Source organism: Andrographis paniculata, unplaced genomic scaffold (assembly GCF_009805555.1).
Source record: "Andrographis paniculata isolate CXL003 unplaced genomic scaffold, ASM980555v1 Contig10END, whole genome shotgun sequence".
NCBI lineage: Eukaryota > Viridiplantae > Streptophyta > Magnoliopsida > Lamiales > Acanthaceae > Andrographis > Andrographis paniculata.
The window spans coordinates 178,689-202,768 of NW_026137380.1; the positions used below are offsets into that span (position 1 = coordinate 178,689).

The 24,080-nt window shown below is 33.5% G+C and overlaps 4 protein-coding genes across 11 annotated transcripts; 2 read left to right on the forward strand and 2 right to left on the reverse strand.

The window, feature by feature from the left end:
• Positions 1-729: 729 nt before the first annotated feature.
• LOC127246420 (E3 ubiquitin-protein ligase IPI1-like) lies at positions 730-5,936 on the forward strand. Of its 3 annotated transcripts, XM_051267825.1 has the most exons (7): positions 730-1,103; positions 4,027-4,196; positions 4,649-4,707; positions 4,813-4,871; positions 4,956-5,075; positions 5,145-5,265; positions 5,371-5,936. In XM_051267825.1, the coding sequence occupies exons 1-7, from the start codon at positions 899-901 to the stop codon at positions 5,783-5,785; spliced, it is 1,149 nt and encodes a 382-aa protein (XP_051123782.1). In that variant the 5' UTR covers positions 730-898; the 3' UTR covers positions 5,786-5,936. The 3 variants fall into 3 exon arrangements, with proteins under 3 accessions (XP_051123782.1, XP_051123768.1, XP_051123776.1); XM_051267811.1 differs by having other exon boundaries at positions 731-1,103; positions 4,956-5,265; XM_051267819.1 differs by having other exon boundaries at positions 732-1,103; positions 4,846-4,871; positions 4,956-5,265.
• A 110-nt stretch (positions 5,937-6,046) lies between these two features.
• Positions 6,047-10,998, reverse strand: LOC127246447 (serine/arginine-rich splicing factor SR30). 4 transcript variants are annotated; one of them, XR_007837735.1, is made up of 15 exons: positions 10,891-10,998; positions 10,338-10,426; positions 10,032-10,097; positions 9,748-9,822; positions 9,563-9,656; positions 9,430-9,476; positions 9,273-9,330; positions 8,154-8,203; positions 7,955-8,011; positions 7,761-7,876; positions 7,566-7,670; positions 6,934-7,061; positions 6,600-6,630; positions 6,348-6,441; positions 6,245-6,266 (listed from the first exon to the last, which is right to left on the reverse strand). XR_007837735.1 is itself a non-coding variant. In XM_051267856.1 (14 exons), the coding sequence occupies exons 2-13, from the start codon at positions 10,419-10,421 to the stop codon at positions 6,349-6,351; spliced, it is 876 nt and encodes a 291-aa protein (XP_051123813.1). In that variant the 5' UTR covers positions 10,422-10,426; positions 10,891-10,998; the 3' UTR covers positions 6,047-6,266; position 6,348. The 4 variants fall into 4 exon arrangements, 3 of the variants coding, with proteins under 3 accessions (XP_051123813.1, XP_051123805.1, XP_051123828.1); XM_051267856.1 differs by lacking the exon at positions 6,934-7,061 and having other exon boundaries at positions 6,047-6,266; XM_051267848.1 differs by lacking the exon at positions 6,934-7,061 and having other exon boundaries at positions 6,047-6,266; positions 7,566-7,876.
• Positions 10,999-13,704: 2,706 nt separating this feature from the next.
• On the forward strand, positions 13,705-15,165 carry LOC127244969 (uncharacterized). The gene is made up of 3 exons (XM_051265598.1): positions 13,705-13,863; positions 14,103-14,190; positions 14,891-15,165. The coding sequence occupies exons 1-3, from the start codon at positions 13,716-13,718 to the stop codon at positions 15,033-15,035; spliced, it is 381 nt and encodes a 126-aa protein (XP_051121555.1). The 5' UTR covers positions 13,705-13,715; the 3' UTR covers positions 15,036-15,165.
• Positions 15,166-15,619: 454 nt separating this feature from the next.
• LOC127244953 (uncharacterized) lies at positions 15,620-20,485 on the reverse strand. 3 transcript variants are annotated; one of them, XM_051265576.1, is made up of 6 exons: positions 20,264-20,446; positions 19,606-19,776; positions 18,212-18,570; positions 17,628-17,947; positions 16,224-16,395; positions 15,620-16,041 (listed from the first exon to the last, which is right to left on the reverse strand). In XM_051265576.1, exons 2-5 carry the CDS (start codon positions 19,703-19,705, stop codon positions 16,266-16,268), a joined length of 909 nt encoding a protein of 302 aa, XP_051121533.1. In that variant the 5' UTR covers positions 19,706-19,776; positions 20,264-20,446; the 3' UTR covers positions 15,620-16,041; positions 16,224-16,265. The 3 variants fall into 3 exon arrangements, with proteins under 3 accessions (XP_051121533.1, XP_051121526.1, XP_051121542.1); XM_051265569.1 differs by having other exon boundaries at positions 15,620-16,014; positions 20,264-20,425; XM_051265585.1 differs by lacking the exon at positions 19,606-19,776 and having other exon boundaries at positions 15,620-16,014; positions 20,264-20,485.
• Between the last annotated feature and the right edge of the window lie 3,595 nt (positions 20,486-24,080).

Sequence of the window (24,080 nt, forward strand, 5' to 3'; positions counted from 1 at the left end):
TTTTTTTAAAAAAATATTTAGTTCTTTAATAATATTGAATTAAGATATTATTTTATTATTTTTATATAATTAAATAATTAATAATATTAATAATTTTAAAATAGTTTAATATATATGATTAAAAAAAATTAAAATATATATTTAAATATTTTAAAAATTATATTGCAACAAAAAAAATATACACAATATAAAATATTATTTTGTAGAAAATAAATATTTTTTATAATATTTTGATTCCTAAGAGTAGGTTCATTGTTTGTCTAAAATCTCTAGTATGTGGATGAGTTGGGTCGTTCTAAATTAATTAGAAGTTGGATTAAAATAAACAATGTGCATATTTATTTTTTTTTTCCGTAGTATTCAAAACTTTAGAGTTAAATATGTTATACAATAATTTGATGATGAAGTCACCCAAAGTGCAACAAGGACAAAATACGCTGGAATAATTTGTATTGACTTGTTGATCAATTTACGATTTCGATACGCTCGACTTTGCTTGGATTGCGGGCCAGGTATCACAGTATAGAAGCAAATATTGATAAAAAAAAAAAATCTTTTACTTTAGTAAATTTTATCTGATAGAAAAATATTATTTCTTATAAAACAAACTTTGATATATGCATTTAAACTGAAACTTATCTCCATATTTTTATATTGAAATTTATTATATTCTATTTTAATTTATGATATATGCATTTAATGAAGAAAAAAGAAACAGACGCCAGCACAATTGATTCAACAACACTATAAGAAACCGAAGAAGAAAGAGAGAGGAGAACAAGAAAGAAAAGTGGTCCACTGTTTGCTCTTATCTCAATTCCCCAAACAATCTTTCTCCAAACTCGACTTAATTGCTATCCGAATACATACCACAACTCAACCGTCCATCCACCTATTTATGTTGCTCATTGATTCCCCACACTTTCGGTTGTCTTTCGAATTTTTGGCGTTAGATCTCTATATGGAGTTTGGCGACGGAGAATATGGAGGCGGAGGCGAAGGAAAGTCGGCGGCGGAGACTTGCTCTGTTTGCTTGGAGGCGGTGACGGCCGGCGGGGAGAGGTCATCGGCGGAGTTGCAATGCGGCCATATATTTCATCTCGGTGAGGTTAATTTCTGCAATTTTGTTTGAAAATAGTTGAGATCTTAGTTTGTTTATATTTTCGTTATAAATTTCATCTCGTTGAGGTTAATTTCTGCAATTTTGTTTGAAAATAGTTGAGATCTTAGTTTGTTTATATTTTCGTTATAAATTTCATCTCGAGGTTAATTTCTGCAATTTTGTTTGAAAATAGTTGAGATCTTAGTTTGTTTATATTTTCTTTATAAATTTCATCTCGTTGAGGTTAATTTCTGCAATTTTGTTTGAAAATAGTTGAGATCTTAGTTTGTTTATATTTTCGTTATAAATTTCATCTCGTTGAGGTCAATTTCTGTAATTTTGTTTGAAAATAGTTGAGATCTTAGTTTGTTTATATTTTCGTTATTCGGTTGAGGCTTTTAATTGTTGGCTGAACCTAAGAAAGTTCTACGACAATGAGGAAGGCTTATGTAATTGTGATTTAATTTGTTTGCAATTTGCTGTTAATTTTGTATTTCTGCTATCATTGGAAATTGGCTGTGAAGACGATGATCTATTAAGTTGGGGAAGAAAAGAGATTGTAGTTGATTTTCTAAACGAAATTTGGATTTCGTCAGTTCTTAATGATAGGATCGTACCGTAGTGATTTATTTACTATTGTTGTGATTATCTCTCTGTTGAAGTTTGTTATCTTCTGTTTGCTCGTTTTCCAGGACTTAATGGAATATATGAGTGTATTTTGGATGTTATTTGTTTGATTGTGTGTTTTGGATGTTATTTGTTTGATTGTGTTTTGGATGATTCCCGTGTGTTTTGAATGTTATTTGTTTTGATTGTTTTTTTCGGATGTTTTGGGAAATTTTTAAGTTTGTTTTTAGAAGACAAAATTGTCCCTAACTCTCTTATTAATCTCTTTTATTCAAAAAATTTCATTAAGTCTTCCGTACTTTATGTGATTGCGAAACTCAATGTAAATCTTTAATTTACTTAAAAATAAAAAATAAAAAAAATGCATGACGTTATACTTTCAAAATATTGTATGAAATTCTCCTCCATGCAAATCTATAGATAAAAAAGCTCTTTCTATACCAACGGAGGTTTCATGGCAGTGAAGTTTCATGCCATATTTTTTAAAATATAAAAAGATTTTAACTCTAGAATTTCAAAATCAGTTAGGAGCAATTTTACCTTTTCAGTCATCTGTTACTATTCAAATTTTAAAAAATATCAAATCAAATATTTTTTTTTTCTTACAAAATATCAAATCAAATACTAATTTTTCACTCTTTTTTCAAACTTAAAAAAAAAAAAAGTCTTCAAAAAAACCGTCTAAAACGGAGCCATTGAAGTGAAAATTAAAATTTTGATATAACGTTTTTTTTAATGGAAATTAGGTGTTGGATTTAGATGCAAACTTTCATATATATTTTTTTAATGTTAATATATTAAAAGAGAAATAAATATTGGATGTAATGATTGATTTCGGGATGGGAGAAATAGGTATTGTAATTTGTGACATTCTAGGTACTTTGGAAATGAGTTTTTGTAATTTGTGACATTCTAGGTACTTTGAAAATGAGTTTCGCCGAAATAGGGTTGTTTTAAATTTGATTTATTTTAGATTTTGGATGTGAAATATATTTATTAACCTCAAACTTTGAATAGACAATAAATATTTAATGTAGTGTTTTTTTAAGAACAAATAAAAAATTATCATAGAATGTATGGTGTGGATCAATCTTTAACTTTGAAACACTTCTTTTGATATTTAGAGTTTGTTTTTTTCAAAAATTTTCAACATATTTATAAAAAAAATAAAATAATATACTACACACTTTTATTTATATATTATCTACACAATTCTCTATATTTTATATTGTTTTAAAAAAAATCCAAACCCAAACACCAAACAAATTTTGTTTGTTTTGGTGTGTGTTACCTGTGTGCTTGGATATTTGTTGTGTTTTGGGTTGTTTGGTACTGTACTTTAATATTGAATAGAAAATAGTTTGTAACTTGTATTTAGTGTTTTGTATAAAGTTTAGGTGTTGGTATTTGGATGTGGTTTAAATTTTTTCAGCATTATTCTCTCTTTATTTAGGTGTGTTTATTTGTGTTTTTTGGATATTTTTATGCTATGATGAAAACTTGTATTGGTAATATAAAAATTAATATTTTATATTAATTGTTTGACTTTTTTTAAGTGAATAAAATAATACTCCCAAAACAATAGTTTTGTTTACTCTTTCATTATTACTATTACACAATTGACATTACCCTTTACACTAATACACTCACAATGGCAAAAATATCTTTTACCTATCAATATAATATCAATATTCCCTAAATCTTATATCCAACAAAACCAAGATTATAGTTCCGGGACAGAAAGGGTATATTATATATATTGTATTAAATGTGTGTATATTATATTTTGGAATGCAAAATAGTGGTACACCTTATAGATGTAGACATTTGGTGTGGTTACAAAATTTTCGGCTTATTCATATTACATTCAAATTTTACTATTTATTTAAAACATCTATTTATAAAGTACCGAAAACACGGCTGGATCACAACCTCATTTGGTGTTAGTATATATATATATAGCATATTTTTTAAATTCTTGATTGTATAGTACAAAAACAAAGTGTAATAATCTGAATTAAGATAGAAGGTTGTCCAATTTATGGCATCATGTAATGCACCATTCTGGCATATTTTTGGCCCTACTTCTTAGGTCAATAACAGTAATGCTTGAAACAAGTAGAAGCTCCTTGTTATCAAATGTGATGTTTAATGTTCTCTGTATAAGTGGTTGCTTCTACAGCACTATCATATGGGGACAAAATCGGGCAGAAAGTCCATTAACCATTTATGATTTTCGTTTTTTTTTAGCGAATACTGTCATTAGTGTTGTCTGACTTTATTGTGAAATTGTAAAGACTGTATAGGTTCAGCATTCAACATTAAGGGAGCAATGCAATGCCCCAACTGTCGGCAGATTGAGAAAGGACAATGGCTCTATGCCAATGGTAGCCGCGCATTGCCTGAGACTACTACGGATGATTGGGCTGGTGATGAGGATTCGTATGATATAAGTTTTGCTGAAATGGTAAGTTTATAGATCTACTTTAGCATGTTTGTGTTCATATCTGTAATTTATGTTTAGGGTCATTTGAATTCATGATCCTGAAGCAAGTGAATGCTCAGAACGTTCTGTTGTGCTCATTGCAATATTTTTTGGTTAATAACAAGAATATCTATCTAAAATATATCTCAACTCAACACGACTAAAATGTTGAGTTGAAGGTACAAATCTTGCTTCCTTACTTAGACTATGTTTTAGGGGCCTCTAAGGATTAAACAATTTCTTCACTCTTGGAAAAGAATTAAGCCAATTCATATTTTGATGAAGCTATGTCGGTGTTAATTCATTTAATAGACTAGTCCATAATCTAGACTTATGTTTACTTCATGATTGATATATAAGAACTTATTCAGCATAAATGGAAATTCCTTTTGCCATCCTGTTGGCTCACAGTTTGTTTTGAATGGATTTTGCAGTCTTTTGGAGTTCAATGGTGTCCTGTCAGTGGTTTGACTAGGCTCCCAACTTCTTTTGAGTGAGTATCATCTTGTTTGTTTTCTTTTATGTATTGTTTATGTTCAGTGTTGCTTCTATTTTTATCATAATTTTGGTCTTCTTATGGTTACTATTATGCTAACAGAACTCTCTCTGGCCTTGTTTGTTTAATATCCAGAGAAGGAGAATTTCAATCAAGCGCCTGTAAGCTATATTCATTCAGTACTGGTCTTCTAGTATGCACATCTCTTGTGCAAGTAACAAGGGTTTGTTTGTTTTGGGTTGCAGATCATGATCTTCTGGGGCAAGGTGTATCAACTACTCATCCCCCTTGTCCATACATCACCTATGTCGGCCCAATCCATCCATCTTCCTCAACATCGAACCAGAATGGCCAATCTGCCACAGGTGAAACCTACCCATTCCTTTCAATGGATGTTAACTATCACATTTGGGACCACACACCTTACACCGCAGGTAGCCACCACTCGAGTGCTGCTGCCGAGCAACCATCGATTCCGTCAATGACCCAGACAACATCTAGGAATAACTACGACGTGCCAAGATCCGGGATGCACCCTTTCATCATCGGTCACAGGTTAGAACACACTTTAGATATATATATATATCCATGATATATTGTCTTAACATAATCCCGGCTTCTGAGAGATGTCTAATATCTATGTGTATTGCTGGGTGGCAGTTCAGCTAATAGAGCACCCGCTCCTGGTTCCGTTGCCTCATCCATAGTTCCCACTTACCATCTCCCGTCTCTTGAAGCATATATTCAGCAATCATCCGGCAGCCAAATCGCGCAAACCTCTCTTACATCATTTGCTCAAAGTAGGACCAGCAACCAAACTGGTTTGGCTCAAGCTGCACCAATGGTCTCTTCATCAGCAGACCAGCTAGGCCAATTTTACTACTACTCATCAAACTCTAGCGGTCGAGCCTTCCAAGAAACTGCAAATACCCTCTCCGATCCGGCCTTTCCCACGGGGCAGGTCAGTAATAATTCAATATGGGGCCCTTTTCAGTTTCCGACCAGTGGATCCTCCACCAGTTATCATCGCCGGAGGCACAGATCCGAGAGGATGCCATCTCAAAACTGGCTTTAGATATTTATCTCATAATGCTGTGACTAAAGACTTTGGACAACTATGAAAACAGTAAATGCAAAACCATCTAGTGTCAACGTAATCATCTCTTTTCCCCCATCATGTTAATAAAAGTAAATTGTTTCCGATCAAAAAAAAAAAAAAAAGCAAATTGTTTATATAGAGGTACAATGCCGAGCTTCATGTATTTCGATGTGTTGGTGATGCTGAGTGAGTAAAGCTAGCAAAAACACTTAGGACAGGAAGTGGACTTAGAGAGACTATAGGAACAAACAACGTCCCATTAAGGGTTTGGAAGGACAGACAGTACAAATTTTAGTTATGCCAACAACCAAATACTACAGGTCAATACTCCATTTAGAACTCCAAATAGCCTTAAAACAGTACCTGAAAGATATAAGTCTCACACAACTCACAAAGCTTCAGACTACGCTTGCACTGATGCTGCCCGTAGGCTTTCCATGTCTCAGACTTGGGTTCCCTGTCGACAATATAACTTCCTAAGAAATATGTAGCTTGGAGGGAGTAGGTTAACATAAACCAGTGAGAAACAAGACTTCACCTCAGTGACCTCCTGAAACAGGAGAGTTGGATACCGATCGGGATCTGGATCTGTTCTTGCTAGGGATTGGGCTCGCATCTCCAGATTTAGGACGCTGCAGAATCATAAGTTGATGAAAGTGTTAGGAGTTTACGTTGGGCAATTACAGAATTTCTATAAGAGGTGTGACTCCAAGTACGAAACCTACTACTGCTACTATATGAAGAGAAGTTAATTTCATAGATTACTTTGAATAATTTAAGATATACTTACTGGGGATGCACTTCTTGATCTTGACGGGGATCTGCATAGTTCACATAAACACCAAATAAGTAACAAAATCCTTAAATTTGAAAAAGAAAAACTCCCCTCCAAATGAAACTCAGAGCAGTTGACATTCAAGATGAATATTAAAGCAAATTATTCTTGGAGCGCCCCAATAAGATTCTCACCGACTGTTAACATCTATTTAGTGAAGGAAACAATTTCGCACATAAAATCGTGTCACTCAAAATCAAGCAAGTCCAACTTCTCTCTGCACATTAGTTCCGCTCCAAACCTTTATGATCAATCATTACCACATATTGCAAGCTAAAATGGAATTTACCATCCGAGATTTCCTGCAGTGCTCATTGACTTAACAGATGCCACATAGATATGAGTCGCATGAAATAGAGCACCACAAGCCATCAAGATCCTAAAGTGTAATCCCCAGATCGCCATGTAAAGCCCAATCTAGAAAACAAAACAGGCAATCTTTCACAACAACGTGGTAACATAATCTTAATAGTCCACATGCCCTCTTCAACGAAACCATCCTCCTCTCAGTAAAATCATTTGTCACAAAGAAATGCCAGCGTTGTATATAAAATTGGAAATCAGAAGTAATTCTTCAAAGCCCACTTTATAATAAAAAGGGGAGCAAAAAAAAAATCCCATAAAACATATCTCAATAAAAAAACAGTCCGGTAAATGTTTTTCTTTCATTCAAGCTGCACTATTCATAACCGATCAGGTGTAGTTGCTGCCAGCAGCCTCTTTTTGTCTGACAAACATAGAATTTGCCTAACATCACACACTTCAAACCCACAAATCAACTAAATTGCAAAACAGGCAAGATGCATGTGATCGACAGAATGTAATAGAAAAGAAAGTATAATTCACATTATATTCATATGAATCTGAAAATGAAAATGAAGTCAAAAGAATTGTCAACACATCAGGTTAAAAGTTTCTCACCTTGATGCAGAGCGCTGTGGAGATGCCGATCTAGAGCGTGATGAAATTGACCTTGAACGAGATCTGTATGATGAACGGCGAGAATGTTTCCCACGCGGAGAGGCACTGCGCATCTCAATCATCTGTGAGTTGTTCTTTGATATATTCTGTGTTGGTGCTTTCATTCGAGATTGAGAAAATGAGTAAAAATGATACCTTCTACTCCGGCCCTTTCCATCAGAGGTGCGATATGGACTTCTGCTTCTTGAATATGGACTCTTGCTCCTACTTGGGCTTCGGGAATAACTCCGTCTACTATCATATTCATCGACCTATATTCATAAATGCTTTACATTTAGGAACTTAAAAAGCAGAATGTAAACAGCAATACAAATGTTCACGTAACATACCCGAATGTAAGCCCGAGAATATCGATTTCTGAAGAGAGAATCGTCAAGCTTTTTAATCTAACACAAAGGAAACACAAAGCATATGGCAGAGCAGCGCACAACAAAAAGTCAAGCGAGTACATGTAATCAACCACAGAAATTACATCAGTTTTTATGCTAGTGAACATTTAAAACAGGATGGGTTTCATAAGTAACTCACTGCATATTTCATGTCGTCATAGTTTGTATAATCAACAACTCCCCGCATACCTAAAACAACAAAAATAAAAATAAAATAAAATTGGATGCACCATCCCATCATCAATGTACATAAAAGGCAGCATGCTAACAGACAAAACTTAGCCCTAATTAAACAGAATCAAATACAAGGTGATATTCCACATGGTTATATAATCACCAGTTAGTGAGCAAATTATTCCATTTCAGAAAAACTCCAAAATAGAAGTCACACACATCAAGAAAATAGCAACTTTCTATATCATATCTTTTGAGTTCAGAAGTAAATACAACCAAATGACAAATTTAAGGAACACTTCAGGAGGAGAAACTACAGAACATCAGCTGAAGCTGAACAGGAAAAACAACTTATGAGTAAGGCTCATAAAAGAGACAAAGCTAGACATATTGCTATATGGTATGGCAAATTTATGCAACAGAACTTAATCCCTCACAATGATATCCAGGAACCCAACGACAGCATTTCATTGTGCAGCCATGGATCACTAGAACAGGATGCTGTTGCAAAAGTTTTGTTTAGAAGGATGACGAGCAGAACAAGAGGCTGTCGTACTGCTCGTTCTGTAGTGCTTTTCACTGAATAACAATTATATGAAATGCCAAAATGTGGACAAAAAGGTAAACTTCTATCCACGACCCCGCCAAAGGAAACATCACCCATTTTCAGGTTTCTTTACTGAGGTCAAGAGTACACACTCACACTGCACTCCTAACGAGATTAAACTCTACCAACTAATCTTCAATTATTTATAAGGTAATCATTATTTAGTAAGATGAAGCTTAATAAATGGTTTGTGTCACAAGATGATGATCTTTCTAAAACAAGGCCGACACCCATGCAATCTAATATCACAGTTGGTTGGAATAAGCTGAACATCATCAAAAAAGAAAGACTATTGAACCTTGACATTTTAGTCTCATACTCTAGGCTGTAAAATCTAGCACAGAAATTACTAAAACCAAAATATCTCATTAAGATACAATGGGTGAAGTGGGAATATAAGGTTGTTTTGATTGATTGAGCCAGAATTCTTCATACAAACGAAAAATGTGAATGGTTTAGAAGAGATAATCCACTTACCATCACGATCACGATAAACTTGAGAGAAACACACATCTCCAGCTTGACGCATGTGATCCTGTGGCCATATGGAAATTAAGCCATTAGCAATAAATACAATCATCAATAAATTAGAGTAGTATTAAGGGACATTCTAGTGCAAAAGAAAATTTATTACCTTCAAGTCCTGCCATGAAGCAGAAGATGGGAGTCCGGTCACCAATACTGCATTTACAAATCTCATAACATCTAATCAGATGATAAAAGCATAAATACGATAATATCAGTTAGCAGATACAATATCTTCCTACCCCGATACTCTGTACGCCTTGAAACTCCACCACGACTACTTCCACTACTATGACGATCATATGAAGATCCCCTCCGTCCACGTGCAATCTCAACCTATGTTGGGACAATAATATGAAAGTAAAAGAGAATGAAGCATGGGAGTGAAAAATGTTAGTATACCAATAAAAGCTGAAATATATCTGACCCTCAATTGACAGCCATCAAAATTATAACCATCCCGACCACGGATAGCATCATCAGCATCACGGGGATCTTCAAACTATAAGTCAAGAAGATAAACACTTCATCAGAATTAGACAATAGGCAAAGCCACAGATCAAAAAAGAACCCGAAAAAACTGATATCCTATTTCATAAATACTGAGGTTGATGAACAAAAACCTTGTGTAATTGATAGTTCCAATGAACAGACACCATTTAATATACTTTAATAATAAGGCAGTGTCTGAAGATTCAAAAGGATGCTCACCTCAATGAAAGCATAGCCAGGAGGTCTTGGAGGGATTTTCAAATCAATTTCAACAATGGGCCCATACTGCAACAATGAGGCAAGTTAAGACAAGACAAGAAGAGGTTTCAACAACAAGAAGGAACCATAAACTAATATATTACATCAAATGAACCAAATACATATAATAAAATTGAAAATAATTAAATGCACTTGTTCCCTATCCAAAATTATTCCATGTTCATTCAAATGCTTTCATATTTTCACAACACAATCATATTTTCCTCACAGCCTTGCTTAAAGAAATGACAATTCAAACAAGCAAACCTTGTAAAACAAATCTTCAACTTCACTCTCACGAATATCTCCAGGAAGATTACCCACATATATAGTTCTGCTCAATCGACCCATCCTTCCTGAAAAACATAGCCACACTTAAATATGTATTACAAAGCGATTTTGCATACTCAAAAGTTATGTTACACAAAGGTGCACATGAAATTAAAGTAAGACCAATAAGCGAGAAATAACGAAATTAGAGCGATAAACTAAGAGCATATTCAACACATTAATCTACGCAGATAGCTTACCAAAAAAAAACATATCAATTACCGGAATTCAAATCATCAGAAAACGAAGAACCAACCAACGTATTCAACTCCGAATTTTTTAAAAACCTTTTCACATTCAAAACCCTAGAAAACGTCGCCTCGCTATAAAAGTTTGGGGGAAAAGATTGAACACAATCACAAATGTCGAGACAACGAAAAAGCTTGAAGCAAATAGTTGAAACAATTCGCAATCCAAGCCGAAATTGAAAACATCGTACAGAACTAGTGAGAAATACATAACCACGAAGATAAGCGAAGGCACAGCATACCCTTGCAAGCAACCGAGAGAGTTCCGTCCACACCGCAGACCCAGGAAAAGGGCGAAGAAGTGAATGCGATGGAAGCGTGGTTGCATTTTATAATAATAAGGAAAAATAAATAAGAGAGAGAAATTCAAAGGGTATTGCGTGTAGGGCTACGATTTCGAGATAATTTATATATGAATTGTGGTCTGCCACCTGCCTGTTTACTTTTCCGCTGTATATTTTCTTTTATTTTATTTTTAACCGCTGTATGTATTCACTATTGAGTATAAGGGTGTGTTTGTTTTCGTTTAAAATTTTGAGTTAGATTTGAACCGTAAAAAATTTGAATTGAAATTGTTGTATAATATTATATAAACAGGTGATGTAATATTTTTAATATAAAAATAATTTTTAAAATGGGATGTACAAATCCTCCAATCAAACACACGCTGTTTTGGTATAGAGAAATTGGGACAGAAAAGTTGAAATATCCCCATTTTTCTTGCTCGGTTTAGATAAATAATTGGAAGTTGAAAAATAAATTTCTAAATTATTTATCTCTTGTATGCAGAGAAATGAAATAGTGTGTTTATTTATTTATTTATTTTATTACATTTAACTTTTATCTATTTTTCTATTTTGGTCTGTCTCATAATAAAGTATTAGTTTTCTTTTTTTTTTTAGTAATTGTACTGTCTACCTAACATTACAAATACCTTTCTAATTTATAATATATTACACAGATATCATTACTTTTATATCATACAAAGTTAATTTAGTCTTTTTTACCTTTATTTCTACTTTATCACGTATGAAATATTTTATAATTTTTATTATACAAATCTCATGAATTTCATTTTTAAATTATTATTAAAAATAACTTTTCAGACTAAAAATATAAATAAAAACTACAATATATATTTTTTTTTATCTAATTTATTAAATTTGAGTGATTGATTTTTTCTAATTAATAATATAGTATATTCTCATTTGTTAGTATTTTATTTATATTTTTCAATTTGAATTATTGTTTTTTTAAAAAAATAAATACTCATTATCTGTTTAATTTTTTTTCTTTACAATTTTATTCTTTACCATTATTTCTATATATTTCCATTATTTCTAATTAAGGGTTTGTTTCTTTTTGTCTCCGAATTTTATTTTTTTATATGTGAATTATGCGTTTTTTAAAAAATATTTTTATATTTTTATAATATTTTATATCAATATTATTATAAGACACTAATTAAAATATTTTTTTTTTATTTATATTACTTTTTAATATGATAATTAATAATCGTTAAGCTTTTTGATTGACTTGTTTGATAAAGGCGCCGCCCCCCTTCAACGAATTAGAACCTATTGAAGGGGGCCTCGGCTGGGGAAGGGGAGAGTGGCCGAATGGTCAAAAGTGACGGACTGTAAGTCTGTTAAAAATTTTTTATGTAGGTTCAAATCTTGTATATCCTACTTCTTTGTTGTAGACTTCAGAGAAGAAAAAAGAGACATTCTAAAGCTCGATCAAAGATAAGTACGGAAAAAGTAAATGTAATCTTAGAGCCAGATGGATATAGTAATTTTTTTCATTTCATATATATTTTTCTAATACCAAACTTAAACCATTTCTTTTTTCAAAACTTATCAAAAGAAACATATTCTAATATCGAAACTATAAGTAGCGGACACAAGTTGAATACGGATTCAAATATGTGACAAAGCTTCAAATATAGTTAAAATTGATCGTGTTCATTATTCTTTTCTAAATATATCTGTGTTCATACTTTGATTTTGAACACATTCATATTTATGTTTATGTTTATAATTTCATTCTTATTTAAATTTTCGTATGTATACTAAACGGGACACAAAAGATGGATGAGACGGAGGGAGTATTATTAATTACACTCTATGTTCTAGATGTATGATGTCAGTAACACTAGAAATAAAAAATAATATCATGTTAGGTAAAGAATGACCCAGTGCGTGAGTATGAACTTGCGACTGTGATTTGTCGGAGTTTACCTAAAACACATTCGTTAAATAGCGACAGCAAATTTTCATGTTATAAAAAAATTATGTTATTAATAAATATATTAATAAAACTAATAAAAGTATAATACAAATAATATAAATTAAGAGCAACATAATAATTATTTTAATTAAAATTTAAAAATTAAATAGTTATATAATTCTTTAAAAAATAAAAAAGCATGATGTTGAACGAATAGGTATAAAAATTGGACAATGGAAAAAATATTTACTTATTCTATCCCACTTTTCATGTGCATTTCTTTATTTTTGTCGATCCAATTTATTTTATCATTTTCATTATACACTTTAATTTTATTTTAAAAAATTTAATTTATAATTTTTTAAATTTTAATTATACTAATAAATTATCTTAATTTATAATTATTTTTATTATATGATACTTATTTTTATTAATATATTTTTATGACAAAACATGGAGGACAGAAAAATATACATTTACTTTTGGCGCGGAGTTTAAGAAAATAATAGTATTTTAATTATAGTGGATAGGTAAAAGTAGTGTAACGATATTTTTATTTTTTATTTTTAATAAAAGTATTGATATAACGTAAAATATATGTAAAAAAAAATAAAGTATTTAATGAAATAATTATTTTTTAATTGAAATAGTTACGCTTTTAATTGAAATATATATAATTTGTAACTTGACGGATGAAATATCTAATAAATATTCATTAGAAAAAGAAAAAAGGGTGGGTTGAACCTGAAGGCCGCCCGCGGCTTTGGTAACAAATTCCGATTCCTCTTCCTTGTTTAGTTTCCGTGTCGCCCACGCGCTCTTGTGTGTGTATATATATATGTGCATCGGCGTGTTTTCTTGTAGCAGATTTTTCTGGTTCGTCTCTCTCTCGTTCTTAAGGCTAAATATGGCGGAATCGACTGGCTTCAAGTCTAGGTTTGAATCCATCAGACACTGGATCGTCGAGAATAAGCTTCGAACAGTCGGTGAGTTCTTATTTTACCGCGTTGTTTATTTCGCTGATTTTGTTAATGCTTCGCTGGAATCTTTTGAAGATTCGACGTTTTCTTATGAGGTTCGGAGGTTTTGTTTTGTGTGAAAACATTGATTTTAGTGCAGGAGTGGAAGCTGTTTTGTTTTTGTTTTGTTGTTATTTCTATTTGCTTTGTGATTTCTACATTCTTTCGAGATTCTGTTGATTGACGTGTGTTTTTGGAGGTTCCAGGCAGCCTGTGGGCAAGCGGTGTAATCGGATCATTGGCTTACAACTGGAGTCAACCTGGCAAGGCTAGTGTCAAGATCATTCACGCTAGGTAAATAATTTTTTCTCTTTTTTTCTTTCTCCAACATTATGTTCTTGGTGAATCTTATTGATAGATGATCGTTGTTGGCTTCTGGTTTGTAAAATCTTCTAGGATGCTTTTTAGATGAATATACCTTTTAGTTATAGTATAGCATCAATATATGTGGAACTAGATTGAGATTGCGGAGAATTCTCTGTTATTCCTTCCTTGATTGAATCTAATGGACTTAGTTTGAAGAAGTTTCGTCTTGTAAAGGCTGTAGAACTCTTGCAAGCTATATTACTTAATTTCTTCTCTCCCATGTATTTCAAACTATGCTTTAGATCTTTAATGAGTAGATTGTGATTGCATAATCATCATAAAAAACAATCAAATTCCTGTGTTTCAGTCATAGTTTTGCACTTTCACAGTGTAGTGAATCCAACTTGTTTTCACATTATTTCACGAGCTCCATACTCGAGTAACTCAACCACTATAGATTGAATCACAATTTCACTTCAATGTAGATGAACAAACTTTCATTCAAATAATTGAATTCATATACCTTTCTGATATATTCATTTTACAAGTGAAACTTGATTCTCTTGCCTGGATAAGTCATTGAACAACCTTCAAAATAATGTTTTCAGCTGAAGAAGCTATATTCTACCATTCATTTCATCTAGAAAAAATATTATGCATATTAACTTCAGCTCTGCATCAATTTCAGGCTGCATGCACAAGCACTAACACTGGCTGCCTTGGCCGGAGCTGCTGTGGTCGAGTACTACGATCACAAGGCTGAAGGGAAGACAAAAACAGAGCGATATGCAAAGTTTCTTCCAATCGACGACAGGTACTCACACAAGGAATGAATTGGCTCCCAACAAACTCAAATGAGCATTTGATGAAACATATCAAATATCTATTTCTAAAATTAGCTTCCAAATTTTGTTTTTTTGTATTTATTACCATGTTCAATCATTATTTTTTCCTTTACATTTACTCATTTTTCATCTGAGGAACTCTAACGACTCTTTTCGGAAGTGTTTTTTATATTGTAGGCTATTATTGAATATAATATTTGAATAAAAAATAAGTATGGAAACCACAACTAACGAGGGAGAGATGCTATGGATGTAATTATGAACATTTACTTGGTGATTTTTATTTTTACTTTTATTTTTTTTGAATTTTTAGTTTAAATAACATTTTGGATGTAATACCTTGTAAATATATATATATATATAAAATAATAAATTAGAAATAATTACCATGTAAACAAAACTTTAATATAATTATTATTTGAAGTTGCAAGATAACACACCTACTTTTCCTATTTCATTGTTGAAAATGAAGGTTTTATATGAGAAGAACATTACGACTTTGAATTGTCAACCTCGAATCTTCTTGTGTTGCCCTATTTAATATGCTATTTTTCCTATTAAAAATATTAAAATAAAATAAGATAGGTGCATACAAAGCAGCAATGGCTAGTTCCATATCCTTTCTTCGACTACACTACTGCTTCTGGTGAGACTTTCTATCAAGTAGGATGTATACATTGTATATAAAAATAAAATAGAAAATAAAAAATAAAAATACACCGGATAGCAGCAGAGCTAATCATATTATACACCCCTCAACATATTCAAAAGTGTTGGCACAAAATTGATCTCAGAAGTGCCAAAGAACGAACTGCTCCAGAATATAAAACCAAATCTACTTTCTTCTAAGCCATCAATCAAATAGTGTTTCCAAAACAAATATGGCCTGTTGGATACATCTGCTCTTCCTCTGCCAGAAAGTTTTAAGAGGGACGAGTGTAAATGAAGAACATCGACCCAAATAAACCTGCAAAACCGGAAGAACAACCGAAAGCTAAAAAGTGAAAATAAACTACTGATCTAGAGAATTCACGGCAGTGCTTATGTAAAGTTGAAAGACTAATAAATCCATGATGTTTAAGTTTTGGAGTAGTAAGTGAACGAACTTCTACTCACTAATATCAAGTGGGGTGACCATAAAAAAAGGCGATACAAAAGTAGCTGTGAAGGACTAACCTTTAGATAAACAAGGAAAGGTATTTACATATAGCCTACTGCTCATCTTTCGTATCCCATTCTGTTTCCTTGACTGTAATGAGAAGAAGTAGAATTCATCTTCGTCCCTAGTTTCCTCACCGTGCGCTGAATAGCTGCCTGCTTTTGACGCTGATTTTGGGTTTTCCGCTTGCTGCAATATCCAGAAATTTACTATAGTAAATACATGTTGGTCTTTTTATAGAGGAAAATGCACAAATTATTAAGAAGGAACTTTATGAGAACATACTAAAGCATCAGATACATACAGAGCTTAATTTTAATTACTAGAACAAATCTAGATTCAAAGTGATGCCATATTAGATGATAGTCAATCTAAATAAATCAAGAAAGATACTAAATATGACCCGCTAGAATGCCTCATAAAGAGGCAATGACATGTTTGGACCCGAAGAACCCCAAGCTAAGAAAACCCCATGGGTGCGAACTCCTTAATTCAACAGGGGATTTATGGAATAGGCATACATTGCCGATTGGGTTGGATCCTTGGGGAAGATCTGTGTATGGTGTATGTATCCTCGTCAAGTGTCACACGTAAGAATGCATTATTGACATCAAGTTGGAGGAGATTCCCAACCCTTTGCAATGACAAATGTGACAACTACACTGACCGAGACGCTCTTAGCTATACAGGGAAGAACAATTCATGAAATCCCTTGGCCATGAGGCAAGCTCAATATTGCTGTATGGAGGGATTTCATTTAATCTTTATACACAGTATCCTAGAAAGGGCCATTTGATGGCACAGGGTTGTAACTTGGTCCTAAAGGTTGGAGTCCTTGTGTAGGTAGCCTTTTCCACATGTTTAGGGTATGTTATTCAACTTAATTACATATAATTTTAATTAATATAAAAGCATAATAATTTAAAGCCTGGGACAATAATAACAAAATTAAATATACTCAATACTTAATAGCTTGATGGGATTAAAGTCTTAATTTATCCACCAATAAAAACTAATCGAAAGTTAACTATATTCTAAATTGGGTGTATGTTAGGTTAACTACTTTAAATCATTTTACTCTATAAGGTGTGTTTGCTATGATTGATACAATGAGATTATATTCGAAGTATTATAAATCCAATTCACTAACTTAAACATGGCCTTTATAGTGTATTGGCACAGCAAACGACTTAAAGTAATTAGGAAATTAACTAAAAATGAGTGAACTATAGCAATTGGGAATCTATCTAATGTTTAACTAGAAATCTAGTAACGGGCCATGTTCAGGTCACCCCACTTGGGGCGTAAACCCACAAGAGCAGGCTAACTGATGTGAGGATGAGGAGAATGATTTGTTCATATCTTCTTCTAGAAATTATAAATACATAAATCTAAAACATGTGAGGGATGAATTGATTGACCTGAATAAGAGAAGCCCGGCTGTAAGAACCATGCCTCCAACTGCCCAAGAGATCCTATCATTAAAGGTCATATCAGCAATCCATTGTGTGAAATCTTCAAGCACTTCATTTGTTTTTTCTCCGGGTGAAATCTCAGAATTTGAAGATTTCCACGAATTGGCAATATAGTCTAGACTACCCCTCCCGCCATAGCATGCTTCTTCAGGGTCGCCAAATTGTGTGACGGAGAAACCTGCAGCATGGCAGAGCTCAGTTCCATTAGAGACCCACTCAGATGCCCTACCACAAACAAAGTCGCCAACACCACATGGCCCTAGAACCTGAAACACAAACATAAAATGCCCAGTCCAGTCAATAATAAATTGGCCAAAAGTTGAAACAACAATCGACATTATAGCATCTAAAAATACTGGGATCCCATGCACGTCGGAATGAAGTAAGACAGTATCAGACAAATTAGTTCTGGTCGCAATTGCTCTCTCTCTCTCTCTCTATATATATATATATATTATTTAACATGATGAAAGTAAATAGTAGACAATCGGGTTCTTCAATAAGTCGAAAGAATCAAAGCAAAAACAAACCTGTGTCCTTGCATCCATAGCTAGGTAAGCGCTGGAGCATGCGTCATACACTCTCTCACAAAAGGAGGCACATACACGAGGAGGACCACGCTGTACGCCTACCCGTGGATCACAAATAGCACATTCCAAGAGCTCCCAGAGTTGCAAGCACTCTTGGCTTCCCTCCCCAGATGAAGCAAGTCTCCTGATCGATAATAAAGCAGGATGTGTCTGAGTTACATCACAGCAAGTCCTTTTGCGAAAAACCCTGCAAAGTGTAAGATCTCTAAGGCCTTTTCCTGCCTTTTTGGGTGGCTTCCCTTCATTCCTAAAGGGGGGAAATCGACCACCTTGAGAAACACAAATGTCACTTCTTTTACCTGCATCAATTCAAAACATTTCAATGGAGCGGAGATTACCGTAGAAATTAACAGAATCATTTCTCACCGATAATCAAAAAAGGCATCTCATGGTATAAATTAAGCAGCGATGCTAACACGTCGATCTGCATTGATTCTCGCCTTACTAAAAAAGGACACTCATCACACAAGAAAGTTACTAAGAAACTTGATACTCAAAAGACCTTATTACAGGATATGGATTAACGAGTACTGTTAGACAAATATAAAAAACTCTCCTTTTTTGCCACTGTATTATATCGTGCTTCCTGTCCACCATATAGCACTTCGCTATCAAGCAACAGTTTTTATTTATTTATTTATTTTTAATACCAAACAAGGGAGTTGTAATATATCCACATCCAACTCCTTTGCCAAACAACAGCTGCTTCTACTCATCAAAACCAAATGGACATTTAATGCCATCAGCTAAACTGGCGTGCAGAAGAAAAGTAGAAAACTGACATTCAGGTTTTGCAGTAAAAAATAAAAATGAAAAGGACACACAGTCAAATTTGCAGAGAACTGTCGGTTTAAACGAAAATTCAGTTACAGTCATACTGTTTATATATTCATCATGTTAATATGGTAGATTTAGTAAAAAATTGAATAGAAAATAGATGTTGGATGGAATGTTCCATCTAGAGAATAAGTTTTTTCATATAATATTTTAAACAAAAAATAGGTTTTGAATGTTATGTCTTTTAAGAGAGAAAAATTATAATGAATAATGCGGAAACAATTTTTAAGACATAAGTAAACAAAGCCTAACAAAATAACAAGATATCCATGACTGAAACTCAATAAATCTCTCACATTTTCACATTCTTATACAGATATAAAATGTTCGATGTAAAACTCTACTTCTCAACCTAATGAAACCAAACTCTTATCACCAACTTTGTTCTATTTAGAGTTTTCTACTTCACTACATAAATTGCCTATAATTTCATATCTAGAATTATTAATAATAGTATCTGTATACATATATGTGTGTATGTATGGTTTTGTGCTTACTTTGCATAAATTGAATAGCCAACAATTCACAACTGCCCACACCACTATCGATTCTTTCCAAAATGAAACTAAACAGCAAAACGTAAGACAGTCTTTCCATTGGGGATGGTTCTCGGTAACTTGGTGATTAAATTCAGCATTTTATATGCATTTGTTTAGTATATTGTATACCTACAATCAGCAGATAAATTATTTAGCAACAACATATTAGTACAACAAAAACAACACACCATGCTCTATCAACAACATAATGATAGAAAGCAGCAATTTCATAGATGAACAACACCATAACTAAATTACTTAACATAAGTATCTGCTTTCCACATATATATACATGAATTCAACATCTTAAACTAGTATATAGAAAAGCAGATAAAAAATCAGCTAACAATACACTCTCAGTATCGATCCGCCTGCCTTCCCAATCGAGAAAAGTTCAAATAAGCCAAAAAACCACTACCTTCCCAACCACGCACATTACGAACTAGATAAGAAAATAATCAATCACGCGAACACCCCCAATCCTCGAAGCAGGCGAAATTAAGAGCCTATAAATTCATACAACCAAATACCAAAAAAAAAAAAGTAGCAAAAGCTCGCGCAGAAGGTGATCAATATATCTCAACGAACTTAAGAACGAAGACGAAACATCACTCACCACAGGCGCGCACGAACAAAAGGATGGAGAATGTTGCTAACAACAAGATGAAGCTCCAATTGAATCTCATCATTCCTCAATTCTTCGGTGGTTATTAATCATGAGGCAATTATCGATCGAAGTTCGAGAAATTCGGCGTTTTCTCGATCAGAGAAGAAAACCCTCAGCCAGCCAGAGACCTCACCCTCCTCAAGGTTTTTCTTTTCATTTTTTTATTTATTATTATTAATATTCTAGTATACAATGTTAGTATTAACGTTGTGGATTGATCTTTGGAGATCCTGGAACTCGTAAAGCTAGATGAATCTGCACCGTCCAGAATACTTTTGAACGGTGCAGATCTCTGTGGTGTTGTGAACCCGAAACTATCTGTGTGTACGGTCAGTATTTTTGGTGCAGTAATTGGCACCGAGTTTCGGAATCTTAAGGAGTAATTATTACCGCCACGTAATTAAAGATGCATGGATTTGAGTTTAATTTTTAAAAATAATAAAAATTAAAATTAAAACAATATATTAATATAAATAAATATTTTGAATAAATATCAAGGCCTATCCCAATGTAACCGGTTCGGTTCAGCCCATTCAAGTCCATTCGGCTCAACATGGCCCGGCCCAAAAATGGTCTAGTTGGCCCAACCCGAATATTTACCAAACTGATTTGGGCATATCCAGGCCCGGCCCGTTTAAAACGGCCTTATAATGGAATGCTTGTTATGGGCAGCCGAATTAGCTGATCTGGATTTTCGCATTTCTTTTAGAATATTATTTGTTATTGTCTGTTTGGTTAAGGGATGGAATGTAGGCTGGTATATATTTTTTTTAAAAAAAAAACTTAAATTATTATTTTTCTTAAAAAAATATTATTTATTTATAATTTTTTATATAATTTTTTTTCTAAATAAATCTAACATATTTATATATCCTAACTAAAAATTATTGTAAATATATATAAAAAAATATTATAAATAAATTATGAATAAATTTAGTAGACAAAAAACCCACATAATTATCATAAGTCAACTTACAACTATTTTATTACTCATCAATAAATCTAACTTCTTATTGCAATTTCCAACTTACAATCAAATGCATTTACTAATTAATTAGTCAAAGTTAAATAACAATGAGAAGTATTTAATTAATCAGGTATAATTAATTATGCCATGCAAAATTCAACTTAAATGGATTAAATGCATGCATTTATGTGGTCTCAATAATTAATCATAATTCAGATATTGACTTTTCGTTACTTATGCAATATTCACAAATAATGCATAACTGTGAAAGAGTGTCAAATTATTAAATTATAATAAATGTATAGCTATGAATTATTATAGCAACTTTACGAGACTTTCCCACGATTAATTTATTTTCAAAAGCTTCTTATTACGACTTTTGGCATATAGACAAATGACATTCTGCCGCCGCTGTCTTCAGATATCAAAAATAGCAAATTACTTTCTGCTGCAGACAAACACAGACGGCAGACATGCTTTTACCTGTAACAGCTGATTATGACACGTCTTATCCATTTTGTCTCATACGTGTATATATCCATACAAGACAAGTTTGATAAAATGAGGATAGTCAAAGGAATGTCAGATCTATCTTGAGAACCGTCCTATTCCATTTGTGTGCTAGGGAATTAATTGTTGCTTAATCTACACTCAAATCAGACTGCTGTATATACAGCATGGGACAGTCTTGGTTGAAAGAGATAGCACATTTTGAGAGCTTATCCTAGAGAAAGAAATTATTGTAGAAGCTCTCATTTGAGTCCCTCCTTATCTCCATGTTTTTCACCTGTGTTTGATACACAAAACCCACCGGAGAAGTTGCCGGAGGAAGAAGTTCTCGGAGACCCAAAGGAGATGACAACCATCTTGTTGGATGCATTACTCTAGGCTTGTTGTATACATTGGTGTCAGTACGCGTTTGTGACTACCAGTACCTGTGCATTGAATGCAAGGTAAGCCTTTATGGAGGATATGTGTTAAGTGAGTTGAAGGTTGTTGTGTACTATTTTCAGTATTGATTAAAGTGGAGTATCTCCTGGATTGGATCCCCCAGATGTAGGTTGTTATAACCGAACTGGGTTAACAAATACTTGGCTCATTTATTGCATTTCTGCTCAAGTATTTATATCGTTGTCAGTGAGCTGTTATTACTGTGAGTTAACTACGCTTCAAGGGAAGTTGGCCCTATTTAAGGTGTTCGAAGCAGACTTGTCAAACCACCATTTTGCAACATCTGGTATCAGAGCAGTGTTCTCTAAGTTGCTGAGTAGGTCCTTTCACAGTTGTAAAGATGAGCAAGAAAGGTCGTTCAACATTGAGACCTCCATTGTTTGATGGAACAAACTATCGAAGTTCGAAGAACAAAATGGAAGCTTTCCTAATGAGGTGAAGACGTTTCTGATGCTGTTGAGTGTGAATGGTCTTATCCTATGGAAACCATCCAAGATGAAGATGGTGTTACTACTCTTATGAAAAAACCGAAGAGAGAATGGACATTGAATGAAAAGGCTGCTGCAATCGCCAACTCGAAAGCCCTTTTTTCGATCTTCAACGCTGTTGATGAAACTTAGGCGAAGCTTATATCAAACTGCAAAATTGCCAAGGAAGCATGGGACATTCTGGAAAATGCATCCGAAGGTTCAACGCAAGTGCGAGAATCTAAACTAGATCATGTGGAGACATTGTTCGAAGGGATGAAGATGAATGAAGACGAAACAATCGTTGTTTACTATAATCGCTTTATGGATGTTGTCAATCAAGCAGAAGCTCTTGGAATGCACTTTGAAGAAAAGAGGCTGGTGAGGAAGGTGCTTAAAAGTCTCACAAAAAATTTCAGGCCAAAGGTGATTATGCTCGATAAACCACCAAAGCTGAAAAATATGACGTTGGATGAATTATACGGCACTTTGGTGAGCTATGAAATTAATTATCTCGAAGATGAAACTCCAAAAAGCATGGCCTTAAGTGTGGAGGACATGGAGTTGATCGAATCAGATGATGAAATGGCATTTCTGAGTCGGAAACTTTCGAGGATAATTAGTGAGAAACGTACAGCAAAGATGAAATTTGGAAAACTTCAGAACCATGGTGGTTATCAAGGTGTGAGTATTTCCAACTCACAACGGAAATACTCTGAACAGAAAGCACCGAATTACAACAAGTCAAAAGAGAAGTTTGATGGTGGATTCAAGAAGAAGTTCACTGTGTCCCCTAAACCTGAATCTGTCAAAGAGCCAATATGCTATGGATGTGGAGGAATCGGTCACATCGAGTCTGAATGTCCGACAGTGAAGAAAATGGAGAAAAGAGCATATCAAGCAACATGGAGTGACAATGATGAAGATGAAACTATCTGTGTTGAGGAACAATCTGAAAATGATGAAGTTGTGGCTTTCATGGCCGGTGTTGAAGAAAACAGTAAAGAAAAAGATGTATCTGTTACAGAAAGTACTGAAGAGTCAAGTCAAGTGAATTGGATGCAAATGAGTTGATTGAAGCCTATGAGGAGATGGTGTTAGAGCAAAAGAAATCTGTGGTGAGAACAAAGAGCTACTTGATACCATCTATCGATTGCAAGCTCAGAAGGAGAAACTGGAAGATGAGATCCAAACTCTGAAGAAGGATGTTGCTGATAAATCAACTGAATCTGATGCTTTGAGGAATGAAAATCTGAAGCTGAAAGATGAGAATGATCGTCTTCGAAGAGGAACAGACAAATTGGACGAAGTTCTTTCGATTGGAAAACCTTTCGGAGATTACAAAGGAATAGGTTTTTGTGAATCTTCTCAAAGCAAACCA

Bases quoted from the DNA above. Each gene is read 5' to 3' on its own strand.
- LOC127246447 (XM_051267848.1), bottom strand. From the start codon at position 10,421: ATGGGTCGATTGAGCAGAACTATATATGTGGGTAATCTTCCTGGAGAT. The intron at 9,477-9,562 runs GTAGGAAGATAT...TTGTAAATGCAG, and splicing joins AAGGCGTACAGAGTATCGGG to TATTGGTGACCGGACTCCCA. The intron at 6,631-7,565 runs GTGAGAAACTTT...TGAACTATGCAG, and splicing joins CCACAGCGCTCTGCATCAAG to ATCCCCGTCAAGATCAAGAA.
- LOC127244969 (XM_051265598.1), top strand. From the start codon at position 13,716: ATGTGCATCGGCGTGTTTTCTTGTAGCAGATTTTTCTGGTTCGTCTCT. The intron at 13,864-14,102 runs GTGAGTTCTTAT...TGGAGGTTCCAG, and splicing joins GAATAAGCTTCGAACAGTCG to GCAGCCTGTGGGCAAGCGGT. The intron at 14,191-14,890 runs GTAAATAATTTT...CATCAATTTCAG, and splicing joins GTCAAGATCATTCACGCTAG to GCTGCATGCACAAGCACTAA.
- LOC127246420 (XM_051267811.1), top strand. From the start codon at position 899: ATGTTGCTCATTGATTCCCCACACTTTCGGTTGTCTTTCGAATTTTTG. The intron at 1,104-4,026 runs GTGAGGTTAATT...GAAATTGTAAAG, and splicing joins CGGCCATATATTTCATCTCG to ACTGTATAGGTTCAGCATTC. The intron at 4,708-4,812 runs GTGAGTATCATC...TTATGCTAACAG, and splicing joins AGGCTCCCAACTTCTTTTGA to AACTCTCTCTGGCCTTGTTT.
- LOC127244953 (XM_051265576.1), bottom strand. From the start codon at position 19,705: ATGGAAAGACTGTCTTACGTTTTGCTGTTTAGTTTCATTTTGGAAAGA. The intron at 17,948-18,211 runs GTTTGTTTTTGC...TTTGTGTTTCAG, and splicing joins CTATGGATGCAAGGACACAG to GTTCTAGGGCCATGTGGTGT. The intron at 16,396-17,627 runs GTCAATCAATTC...TGGATATTGCAG, and splicing joins GCCGGGCTTCTCTTATTCAG to CAAGCGGAAAACCCAAAATC.